At 30.6% G+C, this 17482-nt stretch overlaps 2 protein-coding genes across 6 annotated transcripts; one reads left to right on the top strand and one right to left on the bottom strand.

The window, feature by feature from the left end:
- Positions 1-2152: 2152 nt before the first annotated feature.
- On the bottom strand, positions 2153-7687 carry LOC114371277 (U4/U6.U5 tri-snRNP-associated protein 2-like). 5 transcript variants are annotated; one of them, XR_003658040.1, is made up of 11 exons: positions 7463-7687; positions 6879-7263; positions 6552-6796; positions 5438-5522; positions 5171-5356; positions 4914-5081; positions 4595-4813; positions 3279-3450; positions 3015-3186; positions 2523-2918; positions 2153-2428 (listed from the first exon to the last, which is right to left on the bottom strand). XR_003658040.1 is itself a non-coding variant. In XM_028328756.1 (10 exons), the coding sequence occupies exons 1-10, from the start codon at positions 7492-7494 to the stop codon at positions 2825-2827; spliced, it is 1758 nt and encodes a 585-aa protein (XP_028184557.1). In that variant the 5' UTR covers positions 7495-7687; the 3' UTR covers positions 2153-2824. The 5 variants fall into 5 exon arrangements, 4 of the variants coding, with proteins under 4 accessions (XP_028184557.1, XP_028184559.1, XP_028184560.1 ...); XM_028328756.1 differs by having other exon boundaries at positions 2153-2918; XM_028328758.1 differs by having other exon boundaries at positions 2153-2918; positions 3279-3399.
- LOC114371297 (replication protein A 70 kDa DNA-binding subunit C-like) lies at positions 7522-17059 on the top strand. Its single transcript, XM_028328771.1, has 12 exons — positions 7522-7660; positions 14571-14725; positions 14803-15070; positions 15160-15244; positions 15396-15523; positions 15612-15690; positions 15791-15952; positions 16180-16248; positions 16320-16440; positions 16542-16712; positions 16801-16860; positions 16934-17059. The coding sequence occupies exons 1-12, from the start codon at positions 7522-7524 to the stop codon at positions 17057-17059; spliced, it is 1563 nt and encodes a 520-aa protein (XP_028184572.1).
- Positions 17060-17482: the final 423 nt, after the last annotated feature.

The raw sequence follows: 17482 nt of genomic DNA, 5'->3' as shown, positions 1-17482 counted from the left end.
TTTTCTTATGTCACCTCTCCACAAAATCGATATAAGTCCTCGATCGCCGATATTCAATGAACATGCGATCAAAGGACTTAATCTTGTGGCAACGACTAACCCTTCAATCTCAGCAGCAGGCCTCCCGAATTTCTAAATCTTCCTTCCTTGGGAGGATAACTTCAATTCAGGACGTTCCTAAAAAAAATTAAATAATTTTAACAATAATAATAAATACTTATTGAAATAATTTATTTAAAACTAAAAATATCTCTTCATTCCAAACAATGACCGAAACATGATCAGCATATGCAGTCAGAACTATAAATACTTATTGAAATATATTTATAATTGAAAATAAAACAACAACTTTTTCAAAACAAAAATGAAAACTATGTATTTAAAAAACAAACAACACGTATTTAAAAATTAAAATTAATATATTTATAATTAAAAAAATAACTATTAAAAAACATAATTCAAAATAAACTATTTTTTATTTATAAAATAAACAATAACTATTTACAAACAAAAAATAAAATAATATATTTATATTTCATACAAAAAAACTATTTAGAAACAAAATAAATTAATATATTTACAATTAAAAAATAACTATTTAAAAACATAATTCAAAATAAATTATTTTTTATTTATAAAATAAACAATAACTATTTACATACAAAAAAGAAAATAATATATTTATATTTCATATAAAAAACTATTTAAAAACAAAAACAAAATTAATATATTTACAATTAAAAAAATAACTTTTTAAAAAAATAATTCAAAATAAAATATTTTTGTTTAAAAAAAACGATATGTATTTAAAAAGAAAATTAAAATTAATATATTTACAATTAAAAAACTAACTATTTAAAGACATAATTCAAAATAGACTATTTTTTATTTATAAAATAAACAATAACTATTTACAAATAAAAAAGAAAATAATATATTTATATTTCATACAAGAAAACCTATTTAAAAACAAAAATCAAAATAATACTTTTTATAAAAACAAATTTTACCATTAAATAAATAAATATAATTAATTTATTAATAAAAGAAAAACATATGAATTATGTAATCCGTATAAATTATATGGATTACCTGTATAACTCATACGAATTATGTAATTCATATATATTATACGAAATCCAATAACTCAAGGCAGCCATTAACACCATTAACGAAAAACAATGAAGTGTACCTCGATGGCAAAAATGACACAACAGTGTGGAAACGTCCTAAAAGTCGACAATGCAAGCAGCCAACAGCAGCGGCACGACACAAACCAAGGAAGAGAAAGCAAGAAGACGAAGGAAGAGATGACACAAAGGGAGACGACATACAGGAACAGTAATGCGAGTAGGGAGAGTTTTTAAAATTTAAGTGAAGGACATTTTTACCACCAACATAAAGGTTAGCCAACTCAACTTTACTCATTTTTTGTGAACCAAGAATCCCTCGTTTTTTTAATTATGCGATTTTAATTCATTTGTTAAACATCCAATAATTATAAAAAAAAAAAAAAAAAGTTGATGTAATAGTATAGTAGAGTGACACATTAGCATTTTCACTAAATATTGACTGTTACATCAAATACATGAATCAAAATTGTACAAAATTTGTAAATTAAGGATAAAATTCACAAAATTGAAAAGGAATGGAGACTAAAAGTGTAATTAATCTAAAATAAAATAAAATATCAACAAAAAGGGGGGAAACAACTAATCTAGAAATTTCAAATAAAAAAGGGGAAAAGAAAACTAACATAAGTTGGCCTAACTCGTTAATTGAGGAATGCCAATGTAGGTGCAAAAGTGACCCGACATTTTCCCAACAGTTCACAAGTTGGAAATTACTTTGACATTTCTACCCAAATGGCCCAAGGGTGTGGAGATTGAAGTTGATTAAAGGCGATCTAGGTGCAAAATAGCTTCGATGCACCTAGGGCATGAGAACATACCTCGACCTTAAATTGATAGTGTATTACTCCAGAACAGGTAAGAACTCTCCGTAGTGACCTATGGCCCTGTGCCATGCATTCAAACCCGTCTTGGGGTCCCCCTATAAATAAAATCATCTTCAATAGTTTCATGTACATATGACATTGTTAGTATAATTTTTTTTCTTGATTAATAGTATATAATTTATCATACGCTGACGATACATAGAAATTAAACTCTTCATAAATATATGGTGTAGGAAAATTATGATCCTGAATGAAACAACTAACAATATCCGACTAATCACAGAGCCTATGCATACCCAGCTATAATCCACTAGCATAATAACATCAATCTCTTTGTAGATTTACACTAGTGTGCCAACAAAATTTATATATTTTACCCAATCACTGTTAATAGAAACGCAATATGCATCAGGCAGGCACCTTGAAGGTTCATCGACCAAACAATACCATCAGCATCTTCTAAACCGCCTCCTGAAGGGGAATGAAAAATGTTCAACGCAACCAAAATCTGGAATACGCTTAAAGGATAGATAAATCACATTCCATGTATTACTAGTAAACTTACTATCAGCTAAGTACAAGAAAAATCCAACTGGGTCCCTCGGTGCCATGCAGTACATCTGTGTATTATGGGGTTAAACCAGTCAAAGTTGAACACCAAAGAAGTTATTCATCTTTCATGTTTAGACAGCTTCAACAATCAGAAGCACGGATTAATTTTTTGTTTTAACCCCAAGCATCCTAACTCAATTGCAGCCTGTTGATCAATTTGATATATGATCGCATGAAACCTCTCATACTCTCAACCTTTCTGCATACTACGTGCTTCAGGTTACGATGCACAGAGAAGGATTCAAACTCGGCCTTTTACTGCTGCTGTTCATAAATCTGCATATAAGTTTCTGAAAGTGCAACCAAATGAGGAAGTGTTTCAGAGACGTGCAAATCCTGCATCTCGTACCTAAAAACAAGGTATTAGTCCTCGTCATTGTTAAACATCCATACATCCATTTCAGATTGATGCATTCTTTTTATCTTACAAAGAATTAGAACTTACCATAGTTCTTCTGATTTGCGTTGCACAAATACCCTATAGAATCCTTCACCAGGTTTGCCGTCATGAACAACATTAGCAATCAAATCATATTTAGTTCGCAATTTCTCATTTTCTTTTGGTGTTGGCAAGGGAATGTAATCCTTCAACTCCAGGTTCTTCACAGGAAAGTTGACTGAAGCAAATAAAGAATGGATTAGGGTGAAGTTAGAAGTATGCAGATGTCAACTTGAATAAATTACAGAAGATTGCAACAGAAATTCCTACCTAACGTAGGATTCTTTTCGACAAAAAAATTATTCTTAGTAAACCGACGCATGTGTAGAATCATATACTTGGGCAATCTGGTAACACGATACTGCATCCTTGCTATATGAGGACGGACCACCTCCGTGACAGTTTCACCATCAAACTTCTTTAGTATGTTAAAGAGTGGAACCTAGATAGAAATCAAGCTTTACCAGCAGGCAAGTAGGAAAGGACAGACAGAACTTCAAAATAAAAGGCTAAACTAACGTCAAGCCATGAAAAATGAAAAACAAAACTCAAGTTCATAAGTGGAAATGAGGAAGTGCAAACTTTAAGAGGAATTCTACCATTATTACTTGCAAGCTTTTACATCATGGTATTCAAATAAAAGATAATTGAGACTAAACTAAAATGTCGAGGAGGTATGGTATAATAACGGCAAGTGTGCATTTTAAATTCATAAATCTTGACCAATTAGAATGTAAACTCCACAGAAGAGATAGCACTGGTATGGGGGCGGAGGGTGTTCAAGTTTTCAACTACAAAGGTAGATCGAAACAGATACATGAGTGCGCAAAAAGGTTTTTCAAAATTGGTCTCCCCAGTCATTTATATAGTTCATAAAAATGCTTGGGAAGTGTTCTCCATGCAACCGTACAAAAAGGTTATGGACAATGTTAATTTGGTATAGTTGGATGCAACTGGACCTTGAAGTTTATTACTTGAGTCATGGACCAAAAAAAGTCTTTGCTTAAGGTCAGATGTTCTCTTTTGACTACGAATTTTCTTCTATCCAATTATTTTGAGAAATTAGACAATTTTTTCCAAGACAAATAGTGAGTAATGCTGAAAACATGGGAAAATAATCATTGTAATGCTTTAGAATTTAGATTGTCATTCATGTCCTCTAAAAATATGCACTGTATGAAACAAAATATATTTGCATATAGGTGAGATAGTAAATAGCAGCCAAGGCAGTCCATGTAGCATGCTAAACAATCAGATTCAATAGACATGCTGAGAAAACAAGATCAATTCACAGCAGAGTATGAATGACATAAGTATAATCAGTCAAGTCAATCTCACAAACTATTTGCTTTGCATTTAAATGATGGTTTATAAGTGACAATAGGTTACCAGTATTGGTGTCAAAATATCCTTCCAAACAATCATATCCACAATTTTCTTATTTTTACACGTCTCTTGGACATAACAATAACAGCCAACAATAACAAGATTCAAACTTCAAAGTAGGATCACCTCAATGTAAATTATAATCATCAACTACAATATCTCATATGCAACAAGCACAGTAGCATTAAGTAGAGTAGTACCTGTGGTATTATATTTTTTTCCATCACATCCTTGAAAAGAGGAGGTGGTGGCAAGTCCAATCCTAACATTAGAAATGGCATTTTTGAAGTTTCTTTGACAAATGCATATCGCTCATTCACCCCATCTGAAAGTTTCTCAGCATTGTTTTGGTTTTCACTGTTTTCTTTCTTATCAGAGATCACTTTGTTAGGAATCTCTTTCACAACCTCAAGTTCGCCCTGTAAGCACAATAAAAACAACAAACACAACTTAAGTGGATAGTTCCAGCCAGCAACATGTCAACCAAAAGAAAAGAAAATTAGAGTAGATAAAAAGAACCTGAAAACACTCATATATTATGCTTGTATTCTTCTTTGAAGTCTTAAGATCTGCATGTAGCGTATTAAGTAGCCATGACATGAACTCTACCGGGTCAGATTGTGCACCTATCCGAAACCTTTTTTTACTGGCTTTCATCACAGCTTGTAGAAACTCGTGTGGACTGACCTGTAGACATGCATATTGAAAAACAAGTCACCATCAAATTATAATAATTTATAATAATATTATATACAATGAATTTCTCAGAAACAAACCTGTCCTTTAAAGTTCCGTGCATGCCAGATTTTCCTAGTGAGTTCACCAAATCGATGAACAAGTGGAGATTTGCAGTGTTGATAATTTTCAGGGATAAGAAAAAAATTTCTCAAGGGGGTAACTCTCATTAGGGATTGAATTGTTACATTCACAAAATCAGTCTCCTTGATATTATTAAGTCCCACCTGAAAAGTCACAATACAATGGATAAATTGTAGGCCCCTAACAGCCTTTCCAAAACATTTTTATAGGCATGAAAAGTATACCATTCCGGGAAGGTAACTAGAACCATCAAGAGCCCTAGACCACTGCTTATTTTTGTCAAGTTGTTCAACTTCTTTTGCAGTGAATCTGCAGATAGATAACCATATGAATGAACTTAGATAATGCATATTAGTAGTTAATCATTTAAAGAATTCAAGGTAACAACAACATAAAGAGAACAGAGAATCATAAATGATAAAGATGATGCAGACAACTTAACTTATGTGACAGATTTAAATATTTCAATGTGATTCTCAACTAAAGAAAAATTGAAGCTTTATCTTTTATGGTGACTTCAAGTGACTGGTGAACATCAACTAACAAGCATGTTACAAGCAGTTTGGCAAATCCACAGGAAGAAAATAGAAGATAAATTATTACAACAGGTATCTTACAAAGATGCTAACTAGGTAAACTGAATTTATTTTGAAATAATGATGACACAATGCAAAGTCCAAACCCATCGACTATAAACAAAAAGTCCTTGTTTAATTAGTTTGTAATGAAGAGAAAGATATCAGCATTAGTGAAATGATAAACAATCATAAAAATAATTATTCCTCGTGCCGCCATGGAAAACACCTTTTTAGGGTACATAGAAGGAGATTCCAAGGTTGACCTGAACAGCAGAGCTGCTATGGTAAACCCCTATCTACCAGTCAGAGGCATTTTCCGGGATTGTTCTAGTTTAGGGCTCCCCAATGACCTTCCCATAGAATGGATGGGGATATGTTTAACACCAGTGAGGATCGAATCTCATATGTCATACCTATCCACAAAGAGTCCAAGCCAAGGCTCAAGCCTTAGAAACTCACAAACTTTGTGTAGGCAGATAGATGACCAATTCAACCACAACCCTCAGTGGAAAAACTTACTTGATTTTTAAAGGTCCATAGCATGAAATTTGAGCTTCCAGAATGGATAAAAATCACTTTTCTAAGGGGATACAAAGGGAAAAAAACTCCCAAACCAACCAACAACAAGTGACATACATTGGACAAAAAATGATAATATCAACATTGTTACCAGCCAATAGCTGATGACCATAGAAACAGAAATATGTTGCTAAAAAATTGTCTGCAGAAAGCAAAGCCATATATAAAAAAATAGATCAACCTTGGATTTAAGACATGACGAATGTCATCTAATGAAGGATCATTAATTTCATAACCATCAGGAAGACAGTAGACTTTTTCAGTGCGGAGATTGATATAGACGTGGTGTCCTGCTTCCAGACTATGTGTATATGCATGAGACTTCTTCCCTCTCCCTTGGTAATACTTCCCGCAAACCAAACATGCATACACATTTAAATTTGACAGGGAGACAGAACAGAATTTTTCAAAGTCGAAATCCAAAACCTGCACACAAACATCATCAAAATTAAATATGCATAAACAGCAGCAAAATTCTTCTCAACAATGCACAAGATAAGTCAAATACCTGTCTATTAACAGTATCAAGATAAGGACAGTCCTTCCGAACCTCAACCTGGCGATTTCTTCCAGTAAATTGTTCGTGTGAATCGTCATCTTCTTCATCACTATCATCAGCCTCTCCATATTTATTATGCCCATTATGATGGGACCCATCATTGCTCCTCTCATTTACAGAACCCCTTTCCCTTCTAACATCATCTTCCTCCTCATCAATGTCAGCATAATTATTGGCCAACCCAGAAAGAGGATTTGCAACGGAGACAGGAGGAGGAGAGGGGGAAGAATCCTCATCCAGCCTCTGCCTTTTCGACTCATTATCAAGCCCTTCATCCTCTACTCTATCACCCGCTTCCCTTTCCCTTTTTGATGTCATTTTCTCTCCTAAAGAACTTTTAAACCAATAGCAGATAAAGAATAAATTAAGACATTAAACTTCAAATTCAAATCACCTACAAATTTAAACACTGACAAAAAGAAAGAAAAAAAAAGTTTTCCTTTATCTAACAAAAGGGCTTAAATGAGATAGTGAAAGAAGCTAAAAATGCTGTGGCAAGAAGCACATGAATAGTATTCTAAAGGCCAAATGACCTATAAATAAATTCCACCAAGAACCCATCCATAAACCCTAATCTCAAATCACCAAACCCATGAAACGGGCGCCAGAAGGAGAGGACGTTGGACTTGACGGCGCAGCCGGGAGGACCGTAGTCGAAGGGGCCGGCGACGCTCCAGGAAGTTCACCACGGACTGTCGGAGCACACGATGAAGGGCGCGGACGGCGATTAGGTCTGTGCGCTTATTTAAAACATGAGAAATTTAAATGAATCATCTTTATGTAATAAGAATATTGATAAAAAATAATAATAATTCTTCTTTTTATCCCATCTTTTTTATTTTTTTGACGATTTTATTTTAACTTTTTAATTTAGCCATCTTACCCCAATGAATCTTGCGAAATTTATATTGTCTTTTTACGGCTAATATAATTATTTTCTACTCTTAATAGAAGAACGTGTCAAAACATTCGCGTATTTCCTTATATTCCTAGAAACACATTATGAGCTCTTACCCAGAGATTAGACGGGAGCCAAGGAGACACTTAAAATTGCATCCGTCAAATTGAGAGTAGCCGTCGTTGCCTATCATGCGACGGAGGTGTTCACCGGCACGAAGAGTCTTGATTATGCCTTGTGTCGTTGATTTGATTCAATGTTGTGGTCGAGTATGATGGTGTCGAACGCCGTGTCCTGGTTCTTCTTCGATTTCCCATCTCGTATCAATATTCTTCTCTTTGAAAACAGACCAATTATATCTTCTCTTCTCATTCATTTTCTTTTACCCTCACAATTTTAATTTTTTTATCCAAACACAAAATTTTGAAAATAAAAAATTTTTAGTTAAAATATTTAAAATTCTTAGAATTTAAAATTTCTCAAAATTTAAAATTTCCTCATCCAAACACACTCTTAGAGAATTTATAACCATATTATTTTTCTTATCTTTTAATGTATTGACAAATAAGTTTTTTGGCTTATTACCCGAGCACTACAGGATTTTTGGTAATACAATAATTGTTTTTTTATTAATTAAAATTTGTGCATCCATCATCAATTTCTTTTCACTTTTGTTATAATCAAATTACTGAAAATTGATATTGGAAGCATGTGCCTAAATACTTCAAAATATATAAATTTTAAAATATATAACGTGAATAGATTAATTTGAAGGGAATTGAGTTGACATATCAATTGACGTGATATTAATTATGGAGAAAATAGTAATTTAAAGAACAAAATATATAAATCAAGTTACTTACCTTATTTATTTTTAATGTATGCGTTATCAAATATTGAATTAGATTTCTCCCGAATTTTATATATTGAAATGTAATTAATTGGTCAGCCACCTATCCAATTAATTTGGTCACAATTATTACTTACCTTATTTATTTTTAATTGATACATGATATTGTAAAAAAGATATAAATAAAAAATTGAATTAGATTTGAACAGATTTTTTTAAAACCTTATTGTTAAAAGTACATTGTCCTACAACAAATTGATTAATTTCAAATTTTCATTATTTTATATATTGAAAGTAGTGGTGGGAATAGGTCAGGCCGGTCTATAGGGGCCTACAACCTGACCTACATAAAGTTTAACCTGAATTGACCTATTTAATTAAAAGGTTAAGCTCAAACTTTTTTAAAAGCCTATTAAATTAAATAAATCAAGTTTAGGCTTATTAAAAAGTCTTATAAACCTAATAAGCCGACATATATATATATATATATATATATATATATATATATATATATATATATATATATATATATATATATATATATATTATTTTTTGGGTACAATTATTTTTTAAAAAAAACTATCAGACTTTGATTACACATTACTGTTCCATAACTTCTATTCCTATAATTAAGTACGACTTTAATTACAATTTAGGTATGAGTCATGTGCCCCATTATATTTCTCATTATTCCTATTTCTGTCCATGTTTCTTATTAAGTGTCTACTCTAGAGCATAGGGATATTAAAGATTTAATGTAAAGAAAACTTTTAAAAAGATCAGGTCTAACCAAAAAAAAAATCTTTGATAGACAATAGATCAGACTCAGATCTCAACAAATCATCGTAGGCTAGGCTCAGGCCTTTCAAAGTCAGGTGTGGCCTAACCTATTCTCACCCCTAATTAAAAAGTAAATAATTGATAAGTCACTTATTCAATTAATTTGATCACATTTGTTACTTACCTTATTTATTTTTAATTGATACATAATATTGTAAAAAAATATAAATAAAAAACTTAATTAGATTTGAACGTATTTTATTTAAACCTTAATATTAAAAGGATATTGCCCTACAACAAGTTGATTAGTTCCAAGTTTCTATTATTTTATTAAAATGTGCACTTGACCATTATTGTTGCACATGTTTCAAAATAAGATTTGGTTCATATTTGTCACTTACCATATTTGTTTTTAATTGATAAGTAATATTATAAAAAGGTTATAAATAAAAAAAAAACCTGGATTTGAACATATTTTATTTAAACCTTAGTTTTAAAAGAAAATTCCCTTATTAAATTTAATATTTTGACATTTCCCCTATTACAAATGATACGATTCAATTTAGGAAATAGAAAAAAAAAGATATAAACCTTAATATTAAAAGGTTATCCTCTTATTCAAATAGTTATTTTCAAATTTTCCCTTATGAATAACACGTCCGATTCAGCACCACACCTCTTGAATTAATTATGATAATTGTGGAATACTTTTTCAAAGCAATTATGGTATAGATATTTAAAAGGAAAATAATGAAAGAGATCGTCTTCTAATTATAATTTGAATTAATTAAAGTAACTATGATATATATATATATATATATATATATATATATATATATATATATATATATATATATATATATATATATATATATATATATATATATATATAACAAAATGTAAGATTAATTTGCATTAAGATAAATATTTAAATATATAATTAAAATAATTTATAATTTAAAAATGGAATCATGATTTAGTAACGTAGATAAAATAAGTTGGAGGATATAATTTTTTTATAATGTTTCCTTATTATTTTGAAAGGATATAAATCAAAGCTTGAATTATATTGGGAGAAAAAATTATTTAAACCTTATTGTTTTGAAATATCTTATGGTCAGTATGATTCTTAGCAACCAAATGTTACCAATAAAGTTCTCCGAAAAACAATTTGTAATGACAATAAATAAGTCTTTGGCATTTTCTTGAGTTGGACTATATTTTTTAAGACCTAGTTAGTTATAGACAATTATATGTTATTTTTTTTAGAATGCATTCTAGAGATGGATTTAAAAAAATTGCTGGAAAATCATGAGAATATATTTGAAAAATGTACAATTGATATTATATATACAGATTTTTTGAGAATTTATCTTAATATATAAGATATTTATTCATAATAAATTTTCTTATTCTTAGATTTTCTTAATATAAATTTTTATACGCTTTTTTATATTTTTAATTCCCATTTTTTTATCTTTATATTAATTTTGAAACTAAACCATGCATTCCATCTACCGTCCATCGCATAGGTATCAAACTAGTTGGTTAAATAAACTAGGGTTGTTCGGCTGAGTGCTTGCACATCTCATAATGTCTTAACCATATAAGATTTAGTTAAAGAAATACTTTTCAACTTGAGAAGCCAAAAAATATTTCTACGCATATTTTAAAACAACTATTTACTTAAAAATAAATAATAAAGTATATGAGACATAATCAAGCATTTTATTGAAACCAAAATATAAGATAAATGCAGTGTAATGCAACTAATTTGACATAATATGATCTCATCTAAATTTGATTAATAATGTTTTAAATTTAAATCAATTAGATTATTTTAGAAACATGTATATCCCCTACAGGAAATCATTCAACTTCAGTATCATAGAATTACTAGCAACAAATTTATCTCTTAAAATAGTTAACGTAATTGCATACACTTATCTCAAATTCGAAATTGTTAAAGTTAGAATAATCTCATGTTGTATCAATTGATGCAATCAGTTCATGGTTTAAGTCATTTAGATTTTATTAAGTAATTTTAAAAGATTATTTTTATTTTTTTCATAAGTCAATTTAAAGGGATATCTTGGATTAGGATTTTAAAAGATTATTTTAGTATAAAAAAATTTGTGAATTTAAAAAAAAAATATGTAAAAATGTTATGACTTGTCAGGTTTCTTTATAAGATATTTATGATGATTTAAATTTTAATAAATTTATATTATAAGAATTTCAATGATTTGAAATGAATTTATAGATTTATAAGATTTGAAAAGTCTTTGTAAATTTTAAAAAATACATCCAAAATTACAAGAGTTAGTGAACAAAATAATAAGAAGTGATGCAGTTTAGATTAAAAAATAAAATAAAATCAATATGATTTTTTTAATCTTTTAATAGCTAAATTGATTCTAACGGTCATCTTATACTAACTCTTATTGTAATAACGTCTTTTGATTCTCCCTTTTAGGTTTGAACAATGGATTTTAAATTATATACTAGTTTTCTTATATGTTTTAATTACTACAATAACATATATTAAATGGGGTGCAATAATAAATATATATAATAATAGAAGGGAGTGCTAAGGGGAGGACGAAATTAAGGATATTGATAGTCATTAACATTGTATAGGTGATGAATTTAGTCAATATAAGAAAAGCATGAGTAGTCTTAACATATAAGACAAGCATTAATTTAATTTAGAAAACAAATAAAAAAGTAATGAGATGAGTATATTTGATATTTTTTTATTTTAAAAGAATAGGAAAAACATATATGATTCATGCATCTTAAAAAATATTATTTCTTGAGAGTTATTTGGTATGTCTTTAAATTGAGTAGGTCTTAGTTTTGTGTTGGATATTGAAGAAAGAACATAGAAAAGAGTAATCAATAGAAAAAGAAAAAAAAATCAATCAAAATTCCAAGAATTTTGATGGGATTATTTCATAAATGTTTTAGAATAAAAAGTTAGATACAATTCAACAAAATTCATTCTTTTAGGATTGATTTGACTGCATGTATTTGAAGACTTTTTATAAGTTATAAAAAAAATTAATTAAATATTACTAAATTTTGTTATTATTCTTAAAAAAAATCCTAAAAATCTTAATTAAATATCACTAAATTTATTTATATCATATTTAATATCACAAAACTTTTTCATAATAAAAACTATTTTAAAATCCTTTCAAATATTGTTCCAATACACCCTCTAAACTTATATCTATAAATTAAAATTCATAAAATCTAAAATTAATCCGTATAATTAAATATTTTACATAACTATATCTAAAGAGAAAATGCATATTCAAAATTAACTTAATAATATAAAATTTTATATTTGGACAAATTAATTTTCTATTAATTTATCACTCAGGAATCTGTTTTAACATTCGAATGTTTCTTTTTTTTACATCAATATCTATATACTAAAATTGAAGTATGTGGAATATACTAAAATATCCATGGCTGAGAGCTTGACAGCTGTCCAATTTTTTGATTTTTTGGTCATTTATGCCCTTCTAGGTTGGGTTGGTTTTCTGCCACCTTGCTGCCATGTGTTATTTTATGGTTATGGTTTTAAGCCACGTAGCTTGGTGTGTTGTTGAGTGATTAGATTGCCGTTTCCAGTTTTGGTGGTTGGTGGTGTACGTGGCTTCTTTTCTAGCGTTTTTGAGTCCTTTCACTAGCAAGTTCCAAGCTGCTGATTTATGCTGGGTTTGCATTGTTTCTTCTTGATTTTGATGTCCTGTTCGGTTTCACTTTTTTCATTTGTTTTTAGTTGGCTTCCGTCTTCAATATACCTGTTTTGTTGTTTAGCATTTTGGCGTGAGGCTGTGGTTTCCAGTTCGTGATTTCCGTTCTTTTGTGGTTGAAGGTTCGAGTCAGTTTTTTGTTGTTTGGTGGTTTTGGTCTGTGCATGTTTATGTTCTTCTAGCACGTGCTTTGTTCTGTTGTTTATTGTTAACAAATTCTTTCTTTTCTTTTCGTTGGCTTGCATTTGTCAATTGTTCTTTGGATTGCATTTACATGGTTTTGGATTGATCATATTATTCCTTTAGAGCTATAATTCTTTGGTTCTGTTTTTTTGCTTTTTACTGAGTTGGCTATTTTGTTTTTTGTCTCTTTTCACTGGCTTCGATGGTTGGATTGTATTTACATGGTTTTTGATTAATCATATTATTGTTCATTTGTTGTGCATGTGTGTTTTTTTATTAACCATATTATTGTTTGTCTGTTGTGCATGTGTGTTTTTGTCAGGTTTTTGTTGTTTGGTGATTTTGGTTTCTGCATGTATATGTTCCTCTGGCACGTGTTCTGTTCTGTTTGTTATTATTTACAAATTCTTGGTTTTCTTTTGGTTGGCTTCCATTTGTCTGTTGTTCGTTGGATTGCATTTGCATGGTTTTGGATTGATCATATTATTCCTTTAGAGCTATAATTGTTTGGTTCTATTTTTTTGCTGTTTGCTGAGTTGGGTATTTTGTTTTTAGTCTCTTTTCACTGATTTCGATGGTTGGATTGCATTTACATGGTTTTTGATTAACCATATTATTGTTTTAGAGATATAGTATTTCGGCTTTGCTTTTCTGCTGTTTGCTGACTTGCCTATTTTGTTTTTGAGTTGAAGTTGTTGCATGTATTGACTGACAAGATTAATTGATAGTCTAATACTTTTTGTGGTATGTTGGCATTGATGGAAATCTTATTGCATGCGTGGTTTAAGAATGGGTTGGTATTCTGTTTTCCAAAAGTAAAACTTTGTTGTGTTTGTTTTCGGCCCTTCTATTTGTTTGTTGATGGTTGCAATATTATTTGTTCAGAGATATAATTTTTTGTTTCTGCTTCTCTGCTATTTGCTGATTTGGCTTTTCTTTTTTGGTTCAGGTTGTTGCATGTATTGCCTTAGTAGTTCAACAAATAGTATCATAGTTTTTATGGTATTTTGTCATTGATTGAAATGTTATTGCATGTGTCATTTAAGTCTGTGTTGCTATTCTATTTTTTGTTAGCATAATTTTCTATTCTAAATTGACCATCATTCTTTACATAGCATTTGCATCGTTTTGGATTTATTACATTTTTCATTTAGAATTGGCAGGTCTATGTAATTTTATGGCGAGGATTCCTGACAAGATTAGGTCTATTAATGGATCAAAAGAGACGCTTAAGCTTGCTGTTAGAATCACCGATCTTTGGTTCGTTGGGACTCCCAACAAGTCTGAGCAAGCGGAAATGGTTTTTGTTGATTCTGAGGTATATTTTGTGCTCTCTATTTGATTGTTGGATTGTTGTTCATATCATTTATTGATTATATAGTTTGCATATTTTAGGGTGATCAAATTCATGTTATTTGTAAATCGGACCACCTCAAGTCTTGGAAAGCTGATTTGAAAGAGAATTGCACTTATGTTATGCATAATTTCAAAGTTGTCAAGAATGATGGTCAATTTAGAGTGTGCGAACATGAGTACAAGTTATTTTTTATTGGAGTGACGGTTGTTAGAGAAGCTGATTTGCATGAACTGCCTTTTAAGGAATTTAGATTTGTTGAATTTCCAAATGTCGTTGCTGGCAATTTTGTGTCTGGCCTGTTAGTTGGTGAGTACAGTCACAATTTGTGCTTTTATTTTGATCATAACTTCTTTGGGTTTTTTTCAATGACCTGTTTTCATTTCTGATGGTTTAAGATATTATTGGGGTCGTTGATCAGGTGGTCTTTCGGCATGTTTCATCAAAAAATACCAGGGTTGTTTTTAGAATGAAGGATTTGAGGTTATGGTTAATCACAGTTTTTGCTATCTCCTATGTATATTTGGTTATTTAGAGTTTATATTATCGAGGATTTTATTTGTCATTTTGCATTGTGCTTATGTCTATTTTATCCTTATGAGGTGATGGATGTAATGTTGTTTTTTTGTTGTAGTGGTGAAATTTTGTCTTGCATACTTTGGGAGAATTACTGCATTCAGTTCCTATCCTATTTGAATGAACGTGGGGATGATGGGCCGATGGTTATTATATTGACACATGTCAGAATAAAAGATGCGCAGGGTAAGTATGATATTCTATTTACTGATTTGGATACTCAATAGATGAGTTTTGTCAATGCTATTCTTGGCATTTACATGAAGTTATCCAGCTTTAGTGAGCAATTCCTTCAAGGCGTCAAAACTATTTATTAATGATCCTATATTGGAAATTCATGAATTTAAAGAGAGGTATTTTGCTTATCATCTTTGCTCTGTGGCTGTTAAATTCATGTGTCAATTGTCTTGAGTGTTTTCTGTTGCTTTTTTTTTATTTATTCGATTGCCTTAGGCTTTTAGATTTAGGTGTTGAGGTGACTCCAGTTTTACTACCTGGCGATCAAGCAAGTTCACAAGTTTCAGGGGGAAGCCAGCTATCATCAAAGGATTTGTTTCTTTCAAAAGCTGAAGTCAAAACTATTTTTGAGATCAATGGCATTTTTGAGGTGGACCTGTTATCTGTGTTTATTTTGTATTCATTGCAATTAGAAGTCGAATTTGCCTAGATTTGTTCGCATCCATATATTATAGCTAATGTGTCTAACAATGGCATTTTATTGTTGGCAATTTGATTGTTATGGTTTTTTTAAAGGACGTTGTTTGTGTTACGGTGGGGACTATTAGCAAAATAGTCATGGATAACCATTCATGGTGTTATCCAGCTTGTGTTCAATGTCATAGGAAAACTAACATCCAAACAGGACCATTCACATGCAGATGTGGCAAGGATAATGATCAACCTGTTCTGAGGTAATTGGAGTTTTAGTTCATTAGCATGTTTTATTCAGCATTTTGTATTTGACTAGCATCTAAATTGGTAGGTATAGAGTTGAAGTCATGGTTACCCAAAACAATGAGAGTAATAAGTTTTTGCTCTGGGACCGTGAATGTGCTGAATTGATTGGTGAAACAGCTGATGATGTGAATAGGGTCAAGATTGAAGTATGTTCATGCCTTATCATATGTTGCTTCTCATTTTATGTATTATATTTTGTTCTTTGAATTGTAACTGGCAGCTGGTGGATTTGTCCTGTTTCTGGCAGGATGGTGATCTTGATTTGAATGCTTCTCCTCAAGCACTTGACAAATTGTTGGGTCATGTGCTTGCTTTTAAGGTCAGGATTCAATCAAAATTCAAAAATGCAGTTGTTCTTAGATACTCAAATGACCTAGATTTGATCAATGTTGTTCTCAAGATGCTGCCTGATAGTGAGGTGTTCTTTTCTGATATCTATTTTAGTCGTTGTTGTCATAATGATATGATTCATGAATTAGACTATCATCAACTTATATATGATGCAGGCATGTTCCAAAATAGATCCTTCCAATGTTGATTGCAATAATACTATGCATGCTAAATGTGTAAGTTAATGTTGTTGTCATGAACATCGATATGTTATATTGTTTTTTATTTACCAGTTTATGCTTTATGCAGCAGTCTCTGTCTGTCACAGCTGACCATGATCCGGTTGCCGGATTCCCTTTAACACCCAAAAAGCGGGTGTCATCTGATGAAGTTGATGATGAGTTAGGGAGCTCGCCCAGCCCAACTATCGTCTAACAAATTTAGCTTATTCCAGATTCTTATTGTTGTGTTTCCACGGTGCTATTAAAATATTGTCATATTGAACAGGCAATTATGTAGTTTTCGTTATCACTGCATTTGACAATTCCCTTGGCATTTTTTTCCAGCATGCTGATGCTTTGAACATTTGAAAACCGGTTTTTTTGGATTCATGCTTTTAGACGTTGTAAATTAAGATTTGTCCATATTATGTGTTCCTGCTGTAGTATTGCAAGTTTTCTTATATTAAATATGGCACTAAAAACAATTGATTTTCCCAGTATTCACTGTTTGGTTGTCCTCGATACAATTGAACTGTTGTTTATCATACCTTTGATGGTCTATATGGTTCTAACAAATTAATGGAGGAGTTAGCCTAAATAAAAAAAATGGTGAAGGAGATAAATTGATGCTCAAATA

The sequence above is a fragment of the Glycine soja genome, chromosome 10 (genome assembly GCF_004193775.1).
Source record: "Glycine soja cultivar W05 chromosome 10, ASM419377v2, whole genome shotgun sequence".
NCBI classification, from domain to species: domain Eukaryota; kingdom Viridiplantae; phylum Streptophyta; class Magnoliopsida; order Fabales; family Fabaceae; genus Glycine; species Glycine soja.
Note: the sequence above shows the minus strand (reverse complement) of the source record. Positions and strands in the feature narration are given on the sequence as shown.

Bases quoted from the DNA above. Each gene is read 5' to 3' on its own strand.
- LOC114371277 (XM_028328756.1), bottom strand. From the start codon at position 7,494: ATGGATGGGTTCTTGGTGGAATTTATTTATAG. The intron at 5,082-5,170 runs GTTTGTTTCTGA...GCATGTCTACAG, and splicing joins CACGGAACTTTAAAGGACAG to GTCAGTCCACACGAGTTTCT. The intron at 3,451-4,594 runs GTACTACTCTAC...ATTTCTATCTAG, and splicing joins AAAAAAATATAATACCACAG to GTTCCACTCTTTAACATACT.
- LOC114371297 (XM_028328771.1), top strand. From the start codon at position 7,522: ATGAAACGGGCGCCAGAAGGAGAGGACGTTGGACTTGACGGCGCAGCC. The intron at 15,691-15,790 runs GTATTTTGCTTA...CGATTGCCTTAG, and splicing joins ATTCATGAATTTAAAGAGAG to GCTTTTAGATTTAGGTGTTG. The intron at 15,953-16,179 runs GTTATCTGTGTT...TCAATGTCATAG, and splicing joins GGCATTTTTGAGGTGGACCT to GAAAACTAACATCCAAACAG.